This window comes from Microplitis demolitor, chromosome 7 (genome assembly GCF_026212275.2).
Source record: "Microplitis demolitor isolate Queensland-Clemson2020A chromosome 7, iyMicDemo2.1a, whole genome shotgun sequence".
NCBI lineage: Eukaryota > Metazoa > Arthropoda > Insecta > Hymenoptera > Braconidae > Microplitis > Microplitis demolitor.
The window spans coordinates 17,691,837-17,719,407 of record NC_068551.1 but is presented as its reverse complement, the minus strand read 5'-3'; the positions used below and the strand labels follow the sequence as shown (position 1 = coordinate 17,719,407).

The 27,571-nt window shown below is 28.1% G+C and overlaps 1 protein-coding gene across 2 annotated transcripts in view; it reads right to left on the bottom strand.

Moving 5' to 3' along the window:
• LOC103574180 (lachesin) overlaps positions 1 to 27,571 on the bottom strand; it is a 201,721-nt gene that overhangs the window by 24,695 nt on the left and 149,455 nt on the right. For both annotated transcript variants that reach the window (XM_014439900.2, XM_008553579.2), the window contains 4 exons: positions 24,933 to 25,039; positions 18,768 to 18,975; positions 17,202 to 17,363; positions 3,461 to 3,589 (listed from right to left, as the gene is read on the bottom strand). In XM_014439900.2, the coding sequence (XP_014295386.1) occupies positions 3,461 to 3,589; positions 17,202 to 17,363; positions 18,768 to 18,975; positions 24,933 to 25,039 (606 nt within the window). The remainder of the gene's footprint in view (positions 1 to 3,460; positions 3,590 to 17,201; positions 17,364 to 18,767; positions 18,976 to 24,932; positions 25,040 to 27,571) is intronic.

Genomic DNA, 27,571 nt, shown 5'->3' with positions numbered 1-27,571 from the left:
AAATTTTTAAAAAAAGGAAAGTTATAGGTTTCGGTCCGATTTTCGAAAATCGAATTTTCGTCAGATTTTGACGTTTTGAAATCTTAAGAAATTATTCTATTTCCGGTCGGACTTAGAGAGCTCGAAAACAGCGGGAAATTATAGATTTGGCCCAGGGTCAACTTTTTCGAATTTTTTTTTTTTATTACAAAAATTCAAAAATTTTTTTTGTTTATTTTTTTTACAATTAATTTATAGCTACAAGTTTTAGAGGTAAAATAATTTGAATAAATAACAATAATAAAATAAATTTTTGTAATTTTGAGTTCGGTATAAAGGTAAACTGATATATGTTGGTTGCTTTATGTTAATATGAGAAATATAGTGTGGGTTAGTGTAGAGTGAATTCACTGGATACGTTAGTAGTGTAGCGGAGAAGTATGCGTTAATTAGGGGTCAGTATGGGAATCCGTGGATTTGTGGAAAGCGTCCGGGGTTGGAGGACATGCCATCGGTTCCGGTATACATAGAAGCTGAGTGAAATAGCCACATTTGGCATGCCTCGCATAATCCTCGAGCGCCACAGCGTTAAGCTTTAACTGACGTTTTTGACTCTTAAACAATTGACGGCTGATTGTCGATCAAACTACACTGATAATCATTGTTCGTAGAATTACTGACATAATACAATATAATTTAAACTAATTATAAACAAAACCATTAGTTTATAATTTAAGTTTAAATCACGTCAAAATAATTAGATGTACGTCAAAATGTTGTCAGACCTTTTTTGTAGAAAATTTCAGTAGCTACCAAATTGTTCCTGTACTTTTTTGTCATATCTCTATTAGTTTATCCAGAATTTTAATTTTTGTACAATAACTTTTAGATGTCAATTTCCAAAATTTTTAATAAAAATAAATAGGGATTTTTCCACCTTCAAGATTTCAGTAGAATCATCACGATAACGTGTACTACTGTGAATAGTACCCGTTATCGCAATATTTAGTAAACTTTAGCAAGTGCAGTTTGCGTTACTACAGTTTTTGTTGAGGTTACTACAAGTTAGTCGGCATTTCTTTACTCCAATTTGTGGTAACTTCAATTTCAGCTACTTTAGAAACCACAATATTTTTTTCACGTATTTAAAAAAAAAAAATAAGTGATGCAGGTTTGAGTACTGCTAGTAATTTTTTTAAATTTTAAATTAATAATCAACTCAATAAATAAATTAAAGTATAGATATTTGAACAAAAAAATATTTCAATGATAAAAAATTATCTTTTTTTTTATATTATCAGAAAATTGGACGATAAAACATATGATAAAAATTTAAAAAAGAAATTAACCTAGATTATGTACCAACACGAGGGTATAATGGTGTAATTTTAAGCATGGAAAATAGCTGAATAATTTTAAAAAGTTTAAAGTGTATTTTTAAATATAGATAGTGTGAGATTAGGATGTTAGCTATATGTGTTTACTGGGTACTCTAGAGATAGAACTTGTGTGTGTGTGTCTGTGTGTGTATACTCTAGTGTGGACAAATAGAGTAATCGGAAAGTAGCAAACACATACGTATAATATATGTTCTTGTAGAAGTGTATACATGTAAATTTGTCGAGGGATGTCTGCTACTGTTACCTCGTTGTCAAATATATATATATATATACCCACTGCTATAGCAGCAATTTTGACCGCGTCGTCGTGAGAACTGCAGTGTTTTCCCACTCACCTGAATAAAATATGTAGTTGGGACTTGTAAATATTCAGGAGACACTGTCGTGCCTATATACTGGCTATACTACTTGTACTGTTGTACTACTTGGTACTATTCGCGGTGGACTATTTATAGGAAAGAATGAAAAAGAGTGAACGTGTGTTATACGTTTGTCTGTGTATTTTAGCCATGATATGTATGCTGGAATGTGGTAAACGAAAGGAATAGAAGGAATGAGATAGCTAAAGAATGTTGTAAGTGAGACACGTACTAGTGTGGTATAGGTATGCAGGACCAGTCTGACGCGAACGAATGAAACGCATAAAATGGAAAAATGACCAAGACCATTGGGGACGTCCTTCTTGTCTTTGTATTTCCCTTGAGACTTGTGCCGGCTGATTCGTGGGAGTCGACGCAGAAAACCGAATTAAATTTAAACAACGCAAAATACAATATCGTCTCGGGTAAATTTACTTTTTGTTTGTTTGTTTTTTTTTTTTTTTTTTTTTTTTTTTTTTTTTTTTTTTATTGTGTCCACAATGGAAAACTTATAAAATATTTTAGATGCCTGTTTTTTTTTTCAATAATAGTTTAATCTTTTGTGACGGTTATTAGTCGTTTATGTTGGCATCAAGATAAAATGATTTTTTCCAAAGCCAAAGAAATTAAAATTTTTATGAATTATATTGAGTTTTTGAAATAAATGAAAAGTTTTTAGTATCAGATGAATTTAGGGGCATTGATTTATTTAAATAAAAAAATAAAAATTTTAATTCGGGAAAAAAAGGATAAAAAATTAATCGAACTATTGAGGGAGGGTGGGGTAAAACGGCCCCCTTACGCCAGTAATAATTTTCTATGACTTTTAATCTCTAGGTCAACCTAATTTGGACCTACCTTAAGCAAATCTATTAAGGTTTCACCAGAACACAAAATAAAATTTTTTTTTCTGGGGCACGACGGCTCCTCTCAAAAAAAAAACGCTTGTAAATTTTTTTTTTTTTTTTTTAAAAAGATTTTAAGCACAAATATACTATTTCTGTTGCGAATTTTTTTCGGAGATTTTTTCATCAGAGATTTTATGATTTGACCGGAAATGAAAAAAAAAAAAATTTTACCAAATTTTTCAGGAGGGCCATCGTGCCCCCTCTCTGTTTTAGAGATTATTATATTATATTTATTTTCAAATAATTACCCGTGTCAAAAATTTGATCTGATTTCAGTCAAACTAGACTGTATTAGGACTAATTGGTCTGTTTTTAAATTTTTAAGCTGTTTTTTATCTGAAGATGATCAAAAACAGACTAATAAAAATAATAGGCAGTAAATGTCTGATTTTGGTCTGGATAAAGTCAAAAGAAGGCATTATATTATGAGAAAAAAAAAATATGATTTATAGGCAACCGAAAACAAACTAAAAATAATTGAAAACACGTCTGAAAATAGCCAAAATAAGGAATAGTGCAAACGAATCTCGATTAAATTTCACATATTGATTAAATACAAATAAAAAGTAAAACTGAACAGAAATAATTAAAAATTTTTAACTGATTTAGAATAGAGCAAATTTTGTGACCCGGGTATTTTAAACCATAAAACGTTCAATATCGTTCATAAATAGTATGAACGGACACAAAATACTTGAATTGTATATTTCGGTTCATATTATTAATTTTTTATTTTTGGCTGTCTAGACAAATTTAAATGATTAATAATCAGAGTTTTTTTTTTTTTTTCAAGTTAATTAATTAATAAACTTACATTCGACATCAACGATTATTCTTTTGCTGACTGTTGGCGGGACTCCGTTAGTCGCAATGCAATAATATGCTCCCATTTCTGTACGAGTTATTTTAGTTAAATTTAATTGATCTCCAACATATTTTTCCACTGCAACAAAAATAAATAAATTAATAAATTTAATTACATACTGGAAGCTGAAAAAAATCTTGACATTAAAATTCTTTAATTAAAAATGATTAGTCTTGAAATAAAAACAAATATTTTTAATAAAATAAAAATGATATTATAACTGTTATTATTATGACAATGATAATAATTAAAGTACCTTAATAAAGTTTATACTAAAGTTTTATTGTTATTCAGTGATAGTACAGTTATATAATAGTAGGTAAGTCGAGAGATGTAGATGTATAAGTAGAGAAGTAGGTCTAAATGATAACCCCAGGCTATTTCTCTTGACTCTTGTCTTTCTCATGATCACAACGCGATCGTCCCTTTGGGTACTGAACATTAAGAGCTCAAGTTTATACGAATAAATCGCACTCGTGCCTCGTTTCATCAACTTCACTTAACAATTTACGGCAGAACTTCTGTAGCCGCGAGAAACTGGTGACTATATAAAGTGATTCACGTTTTAAAAAGACAAAGGAAGTAACGGAGAAAAAAAATATTTAAATAAACTTGAAAGTGTCTACTCAAGAATTACTTAAGTCAAAAACCCCTTGAGAGATATTGTAATTGAAAACTTTGACATTTACTACTTAACACTATACTCTGTAATATATTGTACTTGAAACTAACTTTATATATATTTTGTAACATTACTCTGGCTATCAAGTATACTATACTCTATTTTAATTAAAAATTACTCAAAATAATCAAAATATTTTTGTAACACATACTCGAAATGTACAACATTTAGCGCCTACACTGTAAAAAATTTTTGAACTCAGTGTGGTGTAAATAACTTGGTGTAAAAATTGCGCCGAACATCGCGTTAAATTTAAGTGGTGTGAATTAAAAATTCTTACACCATCAAGTCTGTAAATGTATAATTCATGATAATTTTGTGTTAAAAAAAATACACTGTAAAACATTTTTGGTGTAAAAATGGTTCTCGAAGACTTTACACGGTGTAATCGGTGTGAAATTTTCTTGGTGTGCGATATCAAGCGGTGTACTATTTTAACACGATATTAGAGTTTTCTTCAACACCATTTGGTGTTATTTGTTCAAATATTATTCAATAATATAATCAATCGTCAAAAATTAATGAACAATGCAGAAGTTGGAACACTAGTATATCATTATTATTATTGATGTCGATAATTCTAAAATAAAAATTAATTCTTAGCGTCAAAGTAATCGAGACTTTTGAATAAAAAACTTATACATTTACACAAGTGTTCTTATTCACACGGTCAAAAATTTAACACCGTGCGTCGTGTAACTTTCACACTGGCAGTGTTGAAAATTTTAACACCAAATCAGTCACACCACACCTAGGATTCAAAATTTTTTACAGTGTAATCATAAAAATATTTAAATGTTCAAAATACTAGACTACGGAATGGTGTAAAAGAAGCAGATTATACCGTGTTTAAATTACACGTAGATAATTCAGACCAAGGATTTTTTACACCGTTACTTCATACTACACGGCCGTGTAAAGTTTTCGGTGACCATTTTTACACCAAAATTTTTTACAGTATAATACAATTCCGTATAAGATGCTCATTGTAGTAACAATCTTGTCTCCGACTCGGTAGTGAATCGTTACAACTTCCGTCTTACACACAATCGCACTTGATATATAAATTACTACACTGTGAAAAATTTCCAACAAATTTTACTATGGGCGTATTGTAACACCGGACCATAAGAAAACTGGTACAAAATTTACAAGTATCCATTAGTAAACGGTATGCGCAGACGACACAATTGGGACCTATGCGCATACGTTTACTATGGGACACTTGTAAGTTTTGTATCAGTTTTCTTATGGTCCGGGGTTACAATGCACCCATAGTAAAATTTAATGGGAATTTTTCACAGTGTATCATATCACTTTTAACTTTACACTCAGAAAATTAAATAATAGGAGTTACTATCTAGTTATGGTAAAAATTTCTACCAGTAATCAGATAATAGTAAATATTATCTAGATGAATTTATAAATAATCTAGATTGTAATATTAATCATATTTATGATAATTATTACAATCCTGTATGTTAACTAGAGTTAATTATTATTATTATTATTATTATTATTATTATTATTATTATTATTATTATTATTATTATTATTATTATTATTATTATTATTATTATTATTATTATTATTATTATTATTATTATTATTATTATTATTATTATTATTATTATTATTATTATTATTATTATTATTATTATTATTATTATTATTATTATTATTATTATTATTATTATTATTATTATTATTATTATTATTATTATTATTATTATTATTATTATTATTATTATTATTATTATTATTATTATTATTATTATTATAAATAGTTATATTTATAATCCGGATGGTTACAGTTACCATCAGAAATTATAATTGTTACCATCCTGATAGTAACTGTTACGAAATTTATTGCAGAAGTTATCATCCAGTAATTATTAATTATATTCAAAAAATTATAACACTAACTACTTTTCCATTGAAAAACGTTCCAATCATTCTAGATGATTGTAATTAAAATTTTAGCATCATAAACACAGTGACTTAATTTTCTGAGTGTAGCAGTGCGGAAAAAATTAATTTTAATTCAGTGGTACATTTATAGAAAATGGAATTAACGTTAAAAAATTAATCCCGATAGTGTCCTAAATACTTTTAAATATTTATGGTTAACTCTGGTTTTTATTATAGGATTTAATTACATACTTATTCATGAGTTAAGTTAACAGATGAATTTGTTTTATTAGTTATTGCATAAAAGATTTAAAAGTTTTATGTGTAATGAATTTTACAACAGTACATTTTTGTCCACTTTAAAATTCATGTGATTTTTGTTAAATTTCATTTTTTCAACAACATTAAATATTTATTGAAATTTCAATTTTATAATTAATTATTTATGCTGAAAAATTTATGCGGTAAAATTTAATCCTTCAATATTATTGATATTTTATGGGTTTTTTTTACATTCACTTTAATATTTTAATTATAATTTAACCGAGGATATTTTCGACAAATTAAATTCCAAAAATTAAAAGATTCATTGATTAATCACGACATTTAATTATCATTTATTCATTGTGATTGTATCAACTTTTAGAACAGTATGAATTTTAATTCATTTCATTTCATCAATAGATTAAAATTCAAACTGAATTAATACATTATTAAAAGCATTTAGAATTCAATTTTTTCCAGTTATTTTCTTCTTGTGATTTCAAAATATTTTAGCTAATCCTAAATTTAAAAAAAATTATAAATTTTGTAAAGAGAGATATGTATGGTAATAATTACAGTATATTATGAGAACGGTTCCCATATCTTATGATAACAGGGTTCTTTAAACATCGATTATAAGAATGGCACCCATAGTAATTATGGTAAATATTATTTTCTATATGGATTTTATTCCTACACGATATTGGAATAGTTCCAACAAAGTTATGGTAATCATTCCCATGTCACTATAGTACTTGTTACCATACTACTATGGTAAACGATGCCACACATTATGGTAATGATTCCCACAATGTATGGGAATGATTATTATTATGTCATAGTAGTGGTTACCAGAATATTATGGGAATCGGTGCCATAATAGTATAGTAATGGTTATTATCATACTATAGTAATATGACGTTACCATAATATTATAGGAATACTTTACATTTATTATGGAAGTGGTTATCAGGATTTATTCCCATACGCACCTAGGAACCGTTCCAATGTGGATATAGAATTTATTACTATCTACCTATGGGAACTATTTCTATGGGAATGTTAATCATTACCATAATTCAATTACCATAGTAATTAATACCATAATTATAGTAATTGTTCTCATAACTATAAAAGCTATTCCTAGAAATCATGGGCGTACACGGAGATAAATTTATAGTAACCGTTCCTAGTACGTTTATTGAATATCATCCCATACCTTTATGGTAATGATTACATGGGATTATGGGATATAGACCCATACTTTCTGGGAAAAGTTCCCATGAGTATGGGAACAATTCCTATCATTATGGTAACAGTTCCCATATCGCATGTGAAAGAATCATGGTAATGATTACTATAATACTATGGTAATCGTTCCCATTATATTATGGTAACGATTACTATAATATTATAGTGATCGTTACAATAATATTATGGTGACGGTTACCATATATATGGTAGTGGTTACCATGATATTATAGTAACGATTACTATAATATTATAGTGATCGTTACAATAATATTATGGTGACGGTTACCATATATATGGTAGTGGTTACCATGATATTATAGTAACGATTACTATAATATTATAGTGATCGTTACAATAATATTATGGTGACGGTTACCATATATATGGTAGTGGTTACCATGATATTATGGTAACGATTACTATAATATTATAGTAATGATAACTATAATATATATGAATGCCGTTCCTATAATAAACATTTCAAAAAAAACCGTTTACCATGCATTATGGGAACTATTCCCATAATATACTGTAATTGTTACCATAAAGTTCTCTCCGTGTATTCTCCATAATTCCACGTAATTATTACCATAACATTATGGGTTGTTATTTTGTCAATTTACTAAGAACGGTTACCATAATTTTCTCTCCATGTAGAAAAAACTGTCGTGATTATTTACTAATGAACCATCTCATACTTTTTATTAAAATTAATAAATAATTTTTTTCATCTGATTATTGTGGATTAATTAATAAAAACCAAATTATTGAAATAAATGAAAATAAGGTCATTAGAGTGATACTAATATGGTGTAAGCATAATTATATCGTTATTATTTTGTACATGATGTTATCGTGCTTCAATAATGATTTTCAATGACGTAAGGATCAGGTTTACTATAAGCGGATAACAAGTAATTGCAAACTACGATCGGCAGCTCCATTCCGCTTCCGTTATCAAATTATCGTCCATTAGAGTTTCGCGCCATTGCTAATTGGTGGAGTTTCTCTTGCGTGGCTAGATGGCAATGGTCACACGTACTATTATATACACACACATATATACATATACAAACACAAATATATTTATATTTATCTATATATGTATATAAACAAATGTGTTATACGTTGACAGGTGCCTCTAATTCGAGACTCAGCAATCGCTCTGATGTTTTCCCTTCTCTGTACGTCATTCCGACATTCGTTTTCGCTCCCATTGCTCAGCCATGCAAGTCAATTAACGACTAATTTTTTAATCGAACCTCTATAAATAATATAAATTCTCTCGAGTAAAAAAAAAAAAAAAATAATAACAATAAAATAATTTCAAATAAATGAAATCGTTAAATTAATAAAGAAAAAAAAAATTTATTATTTATAATTCTTTTGAACTCAGTTAATTAATAAATATTTTTTTATATTAATTGTATGGTTTATATGATCGAATTGCCAATTATAAACTAGTATGCACTTGTATGAACACGAGCAAACTGAGTAAACAAATTTTATGTAAAGTACATCAAGTTTCGTGCTTCGCGGAAATTTCTATGTATCATAAGGTTGCCTTAGAGTATCAAATTATTGTTATTATATATAATATATATATATATGTATTGATGACGATGCCCGCACATGGTATTTTCGACATGTCTCAACGAACATGCCAGCATTGTAGTGCTTAACTTTTAACAAGCGCTAACTTTGTCAAGTTTTGGTTTGCCCTTACTATAGTTTATAACATCGAAACCCTTCATGCACTTTATCCACTCTCTGGAGACAGGAGTTGCCCAAGTAGAGCTTGTTAGAAGACATCATATCCTCGATACTAATACAGGAGTCTTCTCACGCTTGAACGGATCATGCTAATGTTGACGTTTGACACTCTAATAAATCGTTAATTAGCATCACCGGTTCATAATGTCAAGTTTATTTTATCTGAGCGCTGTTTAAATTTATCTTCGATTTTAAAAGATCTGTCATGAAAATTTAATTAAATTTAAAGTAGTCTTTAATGAAAATACTATGTAACTATTTACAAATGTATGTTTTGTATGATTATCATAAATTTTAATTTTGATACATGATAGAATAGTTATGGCAGAAGAAAAACGGAAAAAATTTCACGATACTGAATTTAGCCGACGTTTAATAATTTTTGGAATTTTTTCAAAACGATAAATTATAAAAAAAAAAATATTTTAAAAAATTGCACTTATAGTTTTTTTAATTTTCTCCATGTGCATTTTTTTTTTCTGTGATTGATTTGCTGAAAACAAAAATCCAAAAATTGTTAATTGTCTGTTAACTTCCGGATCATAAAATTTCAAAGTTATAAAAAAAAAGCGTAATTGATCTTATGAAAATATATCTGTAAATATCGAGTTATCGATATAAGTGTAAGACTTTTTTTATAGTGCTGTAAATTTTCTATCAAAAAGATATCTTCCACTTTTTTCTTTGAATGAATAATTACTGAGATATTTGGAGTTAAAAATAATCGGGGGTCTCTGAATACTGTGTAACTTTAGGGGTTGATAAAATATTTTTTTTTGCACTATTTTGCACGTCTCTGAAAAAAACTGCATGGTATCTCTCTCTGTAATCACTTTACAATTTTTTTCAAATGTAATTATTTTTTAAATTGACCTAGGTCATGTTGTATACTTAAAATTGAAAACATTAATCAACATATTGATATTTTTTTGAAACTTTTATCAGTTTTTGATATTTGTAGGATAATTGAATGCTATAAAAGTTAAAGTATTTAAAGAATAATTCACTTATCATACATAAAAAACAGAATTTTGAATTAACCGTTTCAGAAAATTTTTTTTTTTTTTTTAAGTTTCTAGGAAAATTTGAAAAAAACGTCACTGCGCTCTTCCAACCTCATGCGGCCTCTTGTACTTTATAGCTAGATGTGAACATATGCATGATCATGGCCGTGTCTTTTCACCAAAAAAAAAAAAAAAAAAAAAAAAACACCGCAACCGCTAATTAGAAATTTTCAAACTTCACCGCATGTTTGGTACAGTTCATTTTAAAAGGGTTAAAATTATGGTTTTTTCGAATAACTATCACTTTGAGTATTTATCAAGTTATGGATAATAAAAAAAATTATTGAAATAAAAAAAAATACATTGTGATTGCACACGCAGAGAAATTTTTAGTAAAAATTACCCAAAAAGTTTGATACCGAGAGGACATGTGGTAAATATCTAAATTTTTTCATGCGCATGGTAAAATATACTACTCGATAGCATGTAAGTGACGTGCAGTTTCTACTAATTACATAGTAAAAATTTAGTTACTAGCTAGATGTCTTTACAGTACCAAATTCGGAGGGTAATTTTTACTCAAAAATTTTCTGCGTGTAATTTTTATGACATTTATGACCATTTTTAAAAATAATTTAATGTAATAATTTGAGCTTACTAATAACTTCACTAATTTGCTTTAAATTTCAAGGATAATTTTAAACAGTATAATCATATCATATTTTCCAACTGAATTCAATTTACCTAAAATAATTCCTTAACCGTTTTCTTATATAAATCTTCTGTTGCGCGCAATTTAATAAGCAAAGATAACTTTTAATTTAAACTATATTTAAAATAGCTAATTACTGTGTGTTTTTAAAAGATATTTAATGTTTCATTTCGTAGAAGATGATTAATTTGAAAAGATAAAAGTAATGAGAATTCAATGTTTCTGAGAGCTTAAAATTATTGTAATATTCATAAAGGAATCATACTAAATACTAAGAGAGAAAGAATTAAATTAAATAGATGAACAAAAAATTTTTAAGTTTTACATTTTCTGCGCTTATTCCCTTTTAATTGGACGATATAATTTTCTCGTAAAAAAAAAAAAAAAAAAAAAAAAAAAAATTACTGTTGACTTTTAAATAGGGAAGCAAAATGAGTTGTTGGTTTACTTTGAGTTTTAGTAGCTTTCTTTTAAAGTTAACATTTACTAGTCTCTGTACTCTGTCTCTTTACGCCTTTAATCTGTAAGATGCTGAGAAAGAGAAAAAGATTTGGGAATAAGGAGGTAAGAGTTGAAAGGAGATGAAAAAAAAATCCAAAGAGGATGTACGGAAATGTAGGAAACTACTGAGCACTCATCCGTAATGTTTGTTTGAGTTTTTTTTTTATTTTTACGCATGGGTTACGAGCGATGTTCTTTTTATCTTCATAAAAATTCAATTTTTTTGTTTTAATGAGTTTTGATAAAACAAAAAAAAAAAAAATTGAAATCGTTAAATACTAATGGTAGTAAAAATTATTTGAAATAAAAATATAGCTAACAATTTTGTAATTATTAAATTAAAATAAAAGAATTAAAAACTAAATTTCCATAGCTTTTTTTTTCTCTGTATGCTGACGAGTTTGTTGAAGCTAAAGAGTAAAGCAAACTTTAGACTGTTGGATTAATTAAGTTCGTTAAAAAAAGGATAACTAAAATTATTAACCGCGATACGAAGTTATATTATTTAGTCATGGTTTTAAATTTAATTTCAAAAAATTAACTAAATTAAGTAACGTAATCTGCAAATTTATTTTTTAAATTTGTAATGGATTAATTAATTAGTGATGTAGTTTTTTCACAATTTTTAAAATGACAATTAAAAATAAATATTCTAATGAAAATAATGTTAGGTATGTATTTAACTTGAAAGTAGAAATTTAAATGAAGATAATGAGGCACGATATGATTATTTAACGACTGTCACTATAAATAATTAATTTTTGGAAATCTCATTCCTCAATTTAATAAATCAAGTTCATTTCAAAATGTCTCTTCAAAGCGACGGTTCAATTTTTTTTTCTTCATTAGTAAAATTAAAAAATTTTATTTAGTATATAGTTATGTAGGGGAGGGTGGGGCACGACGGCTCCCCTGGGGCACGACGGCCCCCCTTAAAAATTTGGTCAAAAATGTTTTTTTTATTTTCGGCCAAATTATGATACCGCTGATGTTTTAAGTTAATCTGGGGCACAATGGACCACCTAAAAAACTTGATTTATGAAAATTATTCCATGAAAGCCAAAAATTTAACGAAAAATGAAATAAAAAATTGAAAGCACAGTTTTTGAAATTAAAACAGTTATTATTTATTTAAAACAATTTAACAATAAAATTAAATGAAATAAACAATAATTCTTTTAAACAATAACAGTATCAGGGTAGAGAGAGAAAAACCGGTTATATCAGCGAATAACATTTTTTTTAAATAAATTCCAAGTCTATGAAATTACAAAAGTACGGAAATAGTATATTTATGCATAAACTTTTTTTTTTCAAAAAACAAAAAAATTATTTTTTTTTTAAGATTTTGGGGGGAGGGGGGCGTCGTGCCCCAGAAAAAAAAATTTTTTTTTTCGAGTTCTGGTAAAATCTTGATAGATTTGCTCAAGATAGGACCAAATAAAGTTTACCTGAAGATTAAAAATTATGAAAAATAATTACCGGCTTAAGAAGGCCGTCTTGCCCCACCCTCCCCTACACGGAAAAAACAATACAGTAGTGGAAACTCTCTGAGATAGTACTGAATACTTTCTGTAAAAAAAAATTTCAAATATTACTGTATGCTATTTAGACTTTATCTACTACTCTCTGAATATGACTCAGTACTCACTCCAATTTTTTTTTTTTATGATTTTGAAGAAATAATTTTATCTTCATTTTAATTATAATTCAAAATTAACTGAAAAAAAATGATTTAAATTTACCAAGACTTAAATCCCGAATTATGCACAGAAAAAAAATGATTTATTGCCGTAGGAAATATTTTTCACTAGTAATTTAAGACAAAATTTTCTTAGAATTGGAAAAAATTTCCTGACGCAGGTGAATATTTTCTCGGAACGAGTAAAAATTTTCCGCCAAGAAATCCTTTTTTTTTGTGTACTGCATAGTCTACAGAAATAAAATTCATAAATAAAAATTATTAAACAATAACGATTTCGAATTTTAAAGGAATTTTCAATTCAATAAAAAAAATTTCAAGTAGCTTTTCAATATCGAAATACTTATACTGATTTAAATAGATCTCTATAAATCTCGATAAAATTTTTTTTTGTTTTTTACTAGTACCTCATTTTGCTGAAATATGAGAAAAACTTTTTTCTATTATAGTCACGATAAAAAAATAGAATTTTTTTTTTCATTTAATATTCCATTTAACTCGTTCGCCTCTAAATACTAATATGTTCATCAATCGGAGTTTACAATGAATAATAATAATAATAATAATAATAATAATAATAATAATAATAATAATAATAATAATAATAATAATAATAATAATAATAATAATAATAATAATAATAATAATAATAATAATAATAATAATAATAATAATAATAATAATAATAATAATAATAATAATAATAATTATTGACAATGAATATAATTCGAAATGTTATATATGCCAGTCATGATACAAGTTCAATAACGTCATATGCACCTGGAATAAGGGAAATGACATGTTGCCTGCCACTTGGATGTGATGTCCTGTTCATCCGGTTCAGCGGCACACGGTTCAGGATGACGAGGCCTAAACGCTTCCGTTGGTAGCACGTGTAACCACCGGTATAATTCATAAGGATATATAATACCGTAGATTATGTCTAGTCGTACGACGTGAGTAGTTTAAGTTTTAATCCGTCGTTAGCCAGCTACACTGCATTTCTATATACTGCGTTCTCGTTACTTTCCTACTGCGCTATATGACTACATATATACATACATATATCTAGCTACCCCTAGCCCCACCACCAGGAGCATAGTACGTAAACCACCTACATCCACCCAACTACCCACTCTAGCTCACTGGCTTCTCCATGTGCCATGTGAGAAATGTCACAAGAGCGTATAATGTACGCTTTCATTCCAAATGGAGTGGCTTGAGCCTCAAGTAGTCGTGCCACGTACGCCCAAGCACGAGGGGGTTTTTATTTTTTTTCATTTTCTTTGTTTACTTTTTTTATTTTTTATTTTATTCTCCACAAACGTTTGCGAGACTCGGCTCTCAGGACTAATTACATATTTAAAATCATCAAGAAATAAACTTTTTACTTATAAATTTCAAGATTTTAATATTTTAACCTATTTATTTTAAAAATTACATTCTTTTTTACTTACTGATCTAACTCAGAAGTTTAATTAATTAAAATTTCTTCTAAATTGATTTATTCGTATTTGAAATTAAAATTTTCGACGGAAATAAAAATATCATTTTCCTTATTAAGAAAAATTATTTAACTCATGCTAAGTGTATATCTATATATTAGTCAATCTGAATTGTTTTGAATCATTTCAAATCATTTTTTTAATCAGGGTTAACTCAAACGGAAAAAATGAACTATATAAATTGAAAAACAACAAGTTGTATAATTATCAGTAAATACTATCATTCTAAATAGTAATTCTTTAATTTATAATTAAAACGTAAATAATTATAGGAACAATATTAAAATTTATTGTTTATGCAGCAAAATTTAATATTTGAATTTTAAAAATCGTAACTTAACTTTATAAAAATTTATTACATGGAAGGTCAAAGACCTGGTATCTGATCGGGGAACTCGTACTCGATCAAGCCCTGGTGAATTCGAATGACGGTAGTTACCGTAACTTGCCGTAATTTATGGTATAAGGTAAAGTACCATAATCCACTGCAAAAAACCATAATTCACGGTAAAACTACAGCATTTCACGGCAAAACTACAGTATTTTTACGACAAATTTGCAGTAAAAGAACATTAATTTACCGCAGAATTACAGAAAGCCTGCGGCATTTTACCGTAAACTGAAGTATTGCACTGTAAAAACTGTAGAAATAAAAAAAACATGAGGTGGTTACGATAAAAATGTCAAAAATTACGGTAAATTGCCGTATTTGACTGCATTTACTGTGAACTACTGCAAATTGCGGTAAATTTGCCGTAAAAATACCGCATTACGGTAAATTGCGGGAAAAATGCGAAAATTACCGTAATTCGGATCCGCCAGGGACTCCATGAATTTGTATATCTACAATTAGTAAAATTTATAAAATATCGATGTACAAAGACATGAGTGATTGGGTGCTAGTTTCCTGATCGGGTACTGGGTCTCTTATCTTATCATTAAATTTGTTGTTTGTAACACGCTGAAAAAAGAGTGGTAATACTTGCCATTTGAACGAAGTAACTATTCCTATTCTTACATTTTAATGATTATCATTCTTATATGTTAACTTTTCCTATCGTAGATGGTCAGCATTCGTATCTTGATAGTAATCATTCTTATCCATGATGACAATCATTACTATCTTAGAAGGCAAAATTGAAAATTTTTCAGGCATGAGAAATATTACGATCTAGGTGGTAACTATTACTATCGGCAATAGTAATCATTACTGTATGAGAAAAGAATAGTTAACATAAACGCATGATAATGATTATCACATACACACAGAGAGAAATGTCAAGTAAATGTGTTTATGCAGCACAGTAATAATTACATTACTCTATATTTTGTGCATAAGAGCGACAGAGCACAAACTATAGAGTAATATTAATGTAAATATTAATGTGCTATATAGGTATATTCACTGGAAATTTTTCTCCGTGCAGATAGTAATCATTCCCTATCGCAAGATGATAATAGCATTTTTTTTTCAGCGTGAACATTAAAATTCTCTATTTTGACAACCAGGTTCCGGGTCATAATTTCAAACACTAATTTTCAAAGTTTATTTTTTTTCTGTGTAGCATTAATAAATTAAATAGAAAAAAAAAAAATTAATTTGAAAAGTTTTAATAAATAGTTAATTTTCATAGTGATACTAAAAATGAAATAAAGATAGTCATTAAAGTTAGTACCCCAAAGTAACATTATATGTCTCGTGCATATTTAATCGTTGACTCTCGAGACCGTGTGAGCGCATAGATCTATCTCATTGGCAAAAATTCTTACTAAGCGTGTATATGTATATATGTATATATAATGATATTATCATAGACTGTGAGAACTTGAGTTGATTAATTTGTACAATATTTAAAAGCTTTTATAACGGAAGGAAAGCGCACGTGAGAATATAAGAGTTATGAGAATAAAATAGTTTCTGGTGTCAGAGTCTGCGTCTGTCTGGTTGATTCATAAATGTGCTTACTATTAGCTCTTTTGGGTGTAGTCCGTCGGACAGTGGACAACCCAAGTGAGTTGGGTTTTCATAATGGATATGATAGCTTTGCAAATCCTAGCGTAATCCTTCCTTTCCGCTTCGCTACCTCACAGTAATATGTACACTCTAGAATGCTAATTATACACTGCTGTATTTACCTCACACAATTTACACACTCACATTCATATATATAGATATATATTTAAATATATATAATTCTAGCTGTGTAATCAACACTAATCACCTTTTTTAAGCCCGCTAATAATTAATGTCATAACAAATATTAATTATTCAATCACTAAAATTTACATAATTAAAAATTTATTTACTACCAGGCGACAGATTGAAAGATCGATTGTGACCTATTTATATTTTTATCTATTACTATATAATTATTATGTTACCTTTTGATCTCCGATCGATTGGAATAGATTGTCCGTCCTCGCGTCGCCACATCATTGTTGGCTCAGGATAACCTTCGGCTTTACATGTCAATGTAATATTTTGATGCTCCTTCACCGCAACTGTACTCTCCGATGACATGGAGTCCACAATGTTCGGTGGTACTGGTTAATAAATATATAATTTATAATTACAATATGTTTCATATAACACGTCATATTTAACTTGATATTTGTATTAAATAATCGGTAAACTCATTGGGGTTTAATTATGACGAGTTAATATATTCAGCGTTATTTCAGTTTCATAATATTTAGTTATTCATTATTGAATACTATATTCATATATTTTTTACGCTGTGTTTCTAGATGTTTTTTTTTTATTTTTACAAAAGAGCTAGTCATTTATTTGAAATTTTGTGATTATTAATTTATTAATGAAAGTTAATATTAATTAGAATGTATGACAGGTTAATAGTATATTGTACACCTAGGAAGGAAAACATGAAATTTAAACCCGAGTGCTTAATTGCAACCAGGGCTGCCAGCAATTTCTTTAATACTAATTATGGAAAGTTTCAATTTTCGATATTTCCAAAAAACATTATTCTTTTTTTATTAAATTTTTTCACATATAGAACTATTACTAAGTAACTGAATACTCTTGAAAGTAAATTTGAGGTAGAAAAAGTAGAGTTTTAAACTTCTGAGAGTAATTTCAAATTAATTATGACAGTAACATCATAATAACTAAAAGTTATAAGTTGTTTGGATATTTGATAGTGAAGTCAACAAATCACAGTTTCAAATTTAATTAATATGGTATAAGTATGTTTAATATTGACAAATACTTCTAAGTAGCTTACATTTACAAATTAGTATTAAATTATAGTGAGAATAATTATAAACATTTATAGAGAGGGAGATTGGGTATATTATGGTTGTCTCACAGGGTTGTCACAGCGGGCATTTGTGGCGATCGATGAATCGATTGGCCTCGAAAATCCCAAAGGTATCACTTCTCTTTCGACGCCGATCAATGTTCGTATTTCGTTCGATAAGTTGTCTGTTATGACCCCTGTAACAACCAACCCGTGAGACAAACGTACCCAGTCTCCTCTATACACCTTTCGAATAGAAAACTTCTAATTCGCGCTTAATAAAATAATTCATTTATTTTGTGTTATTAAATTTTTTTAATAAATGCTATCTTCAAATTAGCACATTAGAAGTATTACCCTGATTAAGGAAAATAATTTACATGTTAAGTGTATATCTATATATTAGTCGATTCAAATTGTTTTGAATTATTCCAAATCATTTTTATTAATCAGGGTAAATACTTCTTTGACAAACACTCGGGCATAATTCTGAAAATAGTCAAAATAGCTTCCTAGGATTTCAAAATATCAAGATGTGATGAAAGTTCGATTTTCGAAAATCTGACCGAAATCAATGACTTCTTTTTGAAAATTTTCAATGTTCATAGCGGGAATTTAAAAATACAATATTTGTAAAAGTTACTTTTTCTGTCAGTGCCGTTACAGAGATAAAATAAAAAAAACTTACCAACAACTTGTAAGTATCCAACTTGACTTATCATAGGTACAGTGTTAACTTGACACATGTAGTAGCCTCGATCATTTTGCTGAACATTTTGTATTCGCAAAAACCAGGTTTTTTGTTTGTCATATGAAACTGAGAACCTCGGGATTTTTACTACTACGTGTGTGTGAATAGTAAGAAGCATTTGGCGACCAACATGTAACCACGCCACCTGAAACAATCAAACCATGATAATTAATAATAAAATTATAAAGTTCAAAATTTTCAAATTTATGGATTCAATAATGCTTATATAAGAATTTTAAATTAGACAGGGATAATTATAAAAAATGATATATTTATGATAATGATGCATACTATTAAATCGATATTTTTTATTAGATCCGGCAGGCAAGTTTTTGGGTGATTAATTAATGCTCTAAAGTTTGAGAACTTATAGCTGAGGTGTCGCGCAATTTAGCCTTGAGTCGAATACTATTATATGTATGCAAGTATTTTACTCTATGCTAGTTTAAACTTTGTTCGCTAAGTTATAATCGAGCTTATTCAACGCCAAACCTCATCGTGATAAATTTATACAATATATGTGGCTTATTCACTTGAGACTTATTTATCATAAGAGATACATTTACTTATGATTTAATTCCACGATTTGGCATATGAGCTAATCATAATTTTTCATAATTACAAATTCATTATAAAATCTTAGTTTCACGACATCTAGCGAACGGTTGTGAAAATAAAAGAAATTCTTATGAACTATAGCATTTTTAAATGGACGTGTGAGAATGTAGAGACACAGAGAACGAAAAGTTATTTATCCAAACGTGTGCGAGGAAGAGTGACTAAACTATAGTTGGTCAAGAATCACATACTTTATCCCGACAAAGTATAGCTCGAAAATCAAACTTTCGCAGTTGGTATAACAAAAAAAAATTTTATTGCTCTTAATTTGACTCCACTAAAATTTAGTAACGAAAAATAGAAATTATTAATGTAAAAAAAATTCATCTATTATTAAATCAGTTAAGGGGGACAGCCCCTGTGAAATTTAAAAAAAAAAATTTTTTTTTTTTATTAAATCAAAGTTTATAAATTCAAAAATTTGTTTCTAGAGTATTATATAAAAATTCCGAATATTTTTCGAGTTATAGTTATTTTTGTGACAGCGCGTCAACTGACCGTTGCATTAACTGAAAACTTTAAACGCGTTTTTCTCAAAACTACTTTTTTTGAACTGGTCTTATCTGTAATTTGCATAAATATCAACCAATTTGCAACTTTTTTTCCGTATTCATCTATTCAGTAGCTGAAGTTGCACGTAGGGGATTTTGAAAATTTTGATTTTTAAGATTTTTTAAGGCTGTTCGAATCCCAAAAAATGAAAAAAAAAAAAAAAACGAAAAAATTTTTAATATGTCGCCATTTTTTTTCAAATCCAAATTTTCAAAATCCCATACGCGGAACGATAACCACATGCATACAGATTACGTGGTTTGGGTTTTTCGTTTCAGATAATCCGTTTTTGAGTTAGAGATGAGACCGTGGTGGGGAAAATTTTTTTGGTGCTCCACAAAAATGCTTATAACTTTATAACAATACGATATTTTTTAATAAAAATTTAGGAGGATTATCTTTAACGTACCCTTTATAAAACAAAAAAAAACTGATTTCCGAATTCCTTTATTATCCCAGTCAAAAAAATTTCCGAAAATCACCTATTTTTTCGATCCTCGCAGTAGTTATCCCTCTTAATTCGTTAAAAAAAAATCAACGAGAATTTTCTATTTACGTAGAAAATTAAAAATTTCGTTCAAGTGGAAAGTTAATAACCGAAAGTATATAATAATCTTTTCAGCACAAAAGTGACCACATCAATTTAACCATGCTTGTCAATTTATTTAAAAAAAATAATAAAACCATGCAGAGAAAGTTGACACATCGATTTAAAATGAGTGAAAAACTGATTGCCAAAAATTGTTCGAGTATAAAAAGAAAAAAAAAAATTGTTGGGATAAAATGGACGTCAAGCATGATTGACTCATGCGTTTTCACGGAATCCGGAAGCTGAGCTCTATACTGGTGAGAATATTCCTTGCTCGATTGAAATATTTGGCAGCTATTCAAAGGCCGAATCCTCTTCGCTTTACCTCTGAGCCTGTTTGCCATTGTGTAAAAGAGATTGCTACGTATTTTTTATTGGTTACTTTTTTTTTATCATTGTTATTAAAAAAAAATCTGTAAGGTATCTTTGAATATGTTTTTGAACAAGAAAAAAAAACATTTAATTATTCATAATTGATAAATACCATAAATGTTTACATTTCATCACTCAACGATTTAAATTAGTTCAGATGAAATATTTTTTCCTATTGTTCTGTCAGGATCAATAACTCAGTTTCATTTACTAATTAAGTAATTACCGAGGTACTGTAGCGCAATCATAATTTTCTTTGTTCCACTTGCTACGCAAACATTTTCATCAAATATATATATTCTATGAAAATATTTTTTAATTTAAAAAAAAATTCTTTCGCTGAATAAAGTTTTTTTTTTAACTCTTCAAGTATTAAACAACGAAGAGAACCTGAGTATCAATTTATAAACTACATTTAAAAAATTTTTTGCTATTTTTCATTACGTTGAATTTAAAAATTTATTAATAATAACAGCAAAGATATATAAAATCGTATTAACAAAAATAAACATTAAAGAGAAAATGTGATTTATTGTGACATAAATAATTCATAGACTATTGTTGTCAAAGCCAGTATATTAATATCGATATGGATATATAATATTAATACTGCTAATGAAATTAATCCACAAAGCACGTATATACTTATATGACTGTAATAGTAATTTTCGTTTGATATAAAAGAGAAAATTCACAAAGCTAACTTTACATCAGATTTGTCGGCTAATTGAGTTCTGTACGGAGTTAGTTAAAATTAGTATGGTTTCTTTAGATTGCTTCAACCCCGTCTTTGACGTCTGATAGAACATAGGTTTCTCTGTGTCGTAATTGAAAACCACAAACTGCACCCAGAATTCTCAACAAAAGTTTTTTTATTATTATTGTTATTTTTTTTAACAAATTAATTGCCAACAAAATTTTTTAATTTAATTTTTTATAAAATATATTATTTTTTTACTAATTGCTTGTTGTAGGGGAGGGGCAAAATGGGGTATTTAAAGAAAAAGTAAAAATTTGCGGAAGCAAATACATTAATTTTTTTTTTTTCTTTTAAATGATATTCAAAGTAAATAGAAAAAATTTTCGGCTGCCATAAAAAAAATTTTTCATTTGTTGTGGGCAAAATGGAGTGCCCTCTAAAAAACGGGAAAAAAAATTCTGGATTCAAAGGCAGAAAGAAAAATTTTTAATAATTTTTATCTTAAAAAAAAAAAATCATCAACATTTTTCGAATGAAACTTTGGATTTTTTGAAAAGTTAAATAAAAAAAAATTCAAAATAATGCTCAATTATATTTACAAAAGTAATTTTGGAATTTTTCAAAAATATTTTTAACTCTTGGAGTACACATGAGGTCAAATTGGTCTCACTTCACTTTTGAAGAGTTATATCTCAAAAACTATGCATTTTATCGGAATGCAAGTCATGACGTTTTTTGTAGGTAAAACAATGCTCTTTCGAATACAACTATCATTATTTCGATTTAACTAATTTTTAACGGTGAAAAAATTAATTAAAATCAAACCTAGCTTGAGAAATATTTTAGGATAAAAAAAATTCTGTGGTCAAAATGACCCCCAGTGTACTTCGAGGGTTAAAATCAAACTTTTTTATAGAATTTCGTAGGTACTTCATTGCGCCCCTACCCGCTTTGTCCCTTTTTATTGATTTATTAAGACGATAAATTTTTTTTATAAATTTACATTTTATCTGCATTATGTAAACGCGAAATAAAAAATTTATTGACAATGTGATAATGAGTTAGCCGATATTATAAAGAAGTGACGATAAGTTAAGCGTCTTACAGTGTATATATTAGTTGAGCAAACTTTTATATGAATAATGGATAGATGTGACTCATGTGTCATATAATGATGGTAAACTTTAAAGTTAAACTCCTATTCGGTATTTTATAAAAGTACGGATAAAGTAAAAAAAGTTTAATAACAAATAAAATTAAATAAAAAATATATAAATTTTAATATTTAACCAATAAAAGGTTTATTGAATTTTTAAATTTTATAGAAAACCTATTGTATACAACAAATGAAAAGACATAGTAGAGTAAAACACAGTATACACTAGGGATTTTTTTAACGGTTTGAATTTCAGTGAATTGTTCTCATGTCGTTGGTTTGCACTGCTGAACAAAACTGCCACGCATTATCCATTCGATATGTCTGTGTCGCTTTTATCCCATATCAATATATGTATAGATATAGCTATAGATATATAGGTATATAGATGTATGTATAGATGCGATGGAATACGATAGAAACGATAGAAACCAACAACATCAGCGTGGGTGATGGCGGTGATGCGTTTCCAATAGTCCATTGCACAATGCCGAGCAAGGGATTCTCTCTGCAAGAGGTAACGACCTTCCCGATCGACACGACTCGACCATGTGGAAGAACGGATTATATTATTCTTTTCTCGAGGGTGGCTGAGAGATAAAGAGAATCTGTTTTTTCTTCAGAAAATTATTTCAAGTATTTTAATGATACTTATAGCCAACATTTCTATATCAGCATTTTTATCAAGTTACAAAAAATCCTTTCATTTCTTTATCTTTTATAAGCGTATTAAAAATTAATTACCTTATGGATGAAAAAATAATCAAACCGGACGAAGTGGGAAAGCGGACTACCGCAAAAAATTGATAAATATTTTTTTTTCCGGAATTCATAGTGTAATAAAAGTATCTTTGTTCACATTTTAAAAATTAATTGTCATTGTGTCTTTTACATATGATTTCATTTAAATTTTTGGAAAGGCAAAAAACGGCGTTTGTTTCCTTTATTAAAAAGGACTGAGTAATAAAAAAAAGTTTACTTAGTCGCTTTTAAATCTGAAATGAGAGTTCTCTCTAGCTTTAAAGTTTCACTGCTTACTGTTCTAAATTAGGTATGAAATACTTTGATATTCATATTAAGAAATCATACATAATTTTCAATTATGTTGCATTAGCTTTTACTAAAGCCACGGTAATATCTCATTAAAAGTCATTTAATTTTTCGAGTGGCTCAAGCGCGAAGCGTTAGGGAACTCGACTATCATTTAAAAAAATTATGAGAATCTGTTCGTATTAAATCATCTCCTCGGTTTTTTTATACTGCAGTTATATCGTATCAAAAGAAAATTAATATCAAGAGAATACTATACACTAAGAGAAGAAAGTGTATATTTTCAAGTAAAATTTCTTAATGTAAGTATTAGTTATCCTGCGTGCCAGCCCTAAAACTTCCCGCTGTTTTCGAGCTCTTTGAGCTCGAAAATATTGTCCTGAATACATTTTCTCTTCGAGCTCGAAAATACTTTTGTATGCCAGTGTTTTCGGAAAAACCCGTTTTGAGCATTTCTTTTTCCCACGATATTTCGCAAACGAATTAACCGATTGAGATGGCTAAGGTGGCAATTAATGCGTTTTATAAAGTTCTAGAACTGATTAGATTTTGAAGTCGATCGTTCGACTCGTTTCTGAGAAATCAATAAAAAATTAAAAAAAAAATTTTTTTTTTCGTAATTCGCAAATATTCCGAGTCTACTTGATCAAATGAACTGAAATTTTCAGGAAAGTTGATGGCCAACAAGTTCTTTCGATTGCAGCAAAAACCATTAAAATCGGTTCATTAGTTAAAAAGTTATAGACCGGTCACACAAATACATACACACACACACACACATACATACAGAAACTCGGACATAATTCTGAAAATAATCAGGATAGCTTCCTAGGACCTCAAAACGTCGACATCTGATGAAAACTCGATTTTTGAAAATTGGGATGAAAACAATAACTTCCCGAAATTTTTGAAAATTTAAAATTTTCTTAGCGGGAAGTTAAAAACTATTATTATAATGTTGTTAATTAAATTATCACTTCTCTATATTAAGCTCGCAATTTCTGCAAACTTGGAGGTTCATAAAATATTAGATGTAATATTTAAGATAAATTAAAGTAAACTAACCTTGAAAGTACCTAGGTTGTTGATAACACAAGGTAAACTTGCGTCCCTACCAACAGCAACAGTCACATTTGGAATGGGTTCAGCAAACATGGGACCCTCTGACAATGCTGTAAAATAAAGACAGAGGGTGTAAGTAAATATATATACATATATACATACACTATATAGTATATTGTTGTCTCTGATGCGTCGTTAGTAGAAACACCCGGGATATATATACATAAACCCGACTAGAATATCGTCGTACATCCATTTCCCTGTCAATTTCACCAGAGAATAAAGAGCCTGCCTGCCTCTCCATACTCTCATACTCCTTAAGCTTTACCTACTCGGCTGAGCCGTCACTACACAGCATCCTTGTACTATCTTCTAACCGAAATTGGCTACACACATATTTTCTACACATGTAACCATATAATATAAACATAAATATACATATAAAGTGTCATCAGAGTAAGGTTGTCGGCCCGAGATTGAGGCAAGTCTTCGGAGACTTTACCTAAATACAATATGAAATTTTCTTCCCCTTTATTTTTAAATTTATCTATTTTTTTTTTTTTTCCGTACATAAACTCAAGTCTACTCAAACTTTACTTTGTTTTTCTTCTGAAAGAATAGATTGCCTGAGATACAATTTTAAAGAAAAAGTATGTTTATATTTATACACTTATGTATATGTTCATGTTTATTAACAATCTAAATATATATGAAGGTAAATAGTTAATTAAAGTGTCATAATTATGATGATTTAATCATAAGTTAGATGTAATCAGAAGCAGAAACCAATCAACCGTGTCCGTACGATACGCTACCGATAACTATTTGATATACTGATATATTATATATATATAGATATAGCGTATATATATTTCGAGTTAGTAGGTTGAGCAGGTACTCGTCATGAAACTACTCCTAGTAGTCCCACGACTCGAGTATAAGTTTCTAAAGGGCATTCGAGAGTAAAAGAGAAGGGCAGTTGGCTGGTTATTCAATTGGAAGAATCTCAGAGAACTTACCGATTCCAGTTGAAATAATTTCATCTGTTATCCTTTATCGTTTATTGATCTTTCCAGTTGTTTAGATTTTTTTATATTTATTTTTCATTACTATATTTATCTTTCACTTAAATTATCATATAATAACAATATAAATAGTGAAATAAGATTACATGTTGCCGGAGGACAAGAATTGTGAAAAATAACTTGGATCAAGTCATTTGTAAAAAAAATATTACGGATTTCCTTTTATTCAATGGACTCTTGTATACTTTAGATTCAATATTTTACTTTGTTCTACTGTAACCGTATATTCTTTATACTCTGCTGTACTTAGAGACATTTGTAAGATGCACTTTGCCCCAATCGAAATTTATTGGATAGTGGAAATGATTCGTAAGAAACAGTATAAGAATTCTTTCACTGGTTTTAGACATTACTTGGGATTTCTTTTTTATTTTTTTTTAATATTTTCTTTAGCTTTATTCTCAATATTATATTTTATAGATAGATTTATAGAATTTCTATTATTAAATTGACTTACACGAAATTTTTATTGGTTAATAAAAAAATTTTTTTGAAATCTGAGTTATCATACACGGGAACGAATAATTTTAAGTTGAGATCTAATTAGATCAACGTGGACCTTGATTTTCCAAATTTAAGATTGCTATATATCAGATATCAAGCTGAAAAAAAAAAAAATCGAAACGATGAAGTAGTGGAACTGGTTTTCAAGTTGTAACTAAGTGACGTTATGGGACACGGTACATTGAAAGAAATATATTTTTTCAAACTAAATCAATTTATTTGTGATTTTTTTACATTTCTTAATGACAAATAAATATATTTGATGCAACTAAATATCACAATTGAATCAAATAATTTTATAATTTTACTGAAGTATATCATTTATTTGTGGTGTGTTAATGATATATTTGTGGCAAATATATTAAATTTGTGACAAAGAACGGAAAATTTAGCGATACTTGACATATATATTTGCAGCACATGGAACAAGTGATATTTATTTACAGCAATCGGATCATTTCTTTACCACAAATAAATCACTTATTTCACGCAAGTAAATTGCTCAAATACTTATTATGTCTTTTTCACAATGAAATATTTATTTAGCCATATTCAAATATACGATATCGTTGTCTTCAATAAATCTTTTTCTCGGTGTATAGTTCATCTTGAGTGTTCAGTTTCCATACTGCCCCGAAAAATATATTTATATATAATTAGATATTATCATATATAATTATATAAAATTCTATATAATTTTTTATAACTATATATGGTTATATCTAATTTTTTAAAAAAATTTATGTTTAACTGTACATAAAAATATATAATTATATATAAATATGTATAATTATATAAATTTATAAATAGCCTTATATAACTATATATATTTATATATAATTATATAAATCGTTCTAATTTAATTATATAAAAATATGCATAATCATACATTTATATATATAATTTTATATAAATATATATAATTATACTATTTTATATATAATCATACATATTTATAGATTCAGTCGAAAACTTTTCATATAATTATATAAAATTTTATATAATTGAGTCCTAAGAAATTCTATCTAATGGGAAGTTCTGAGTGAATATTAA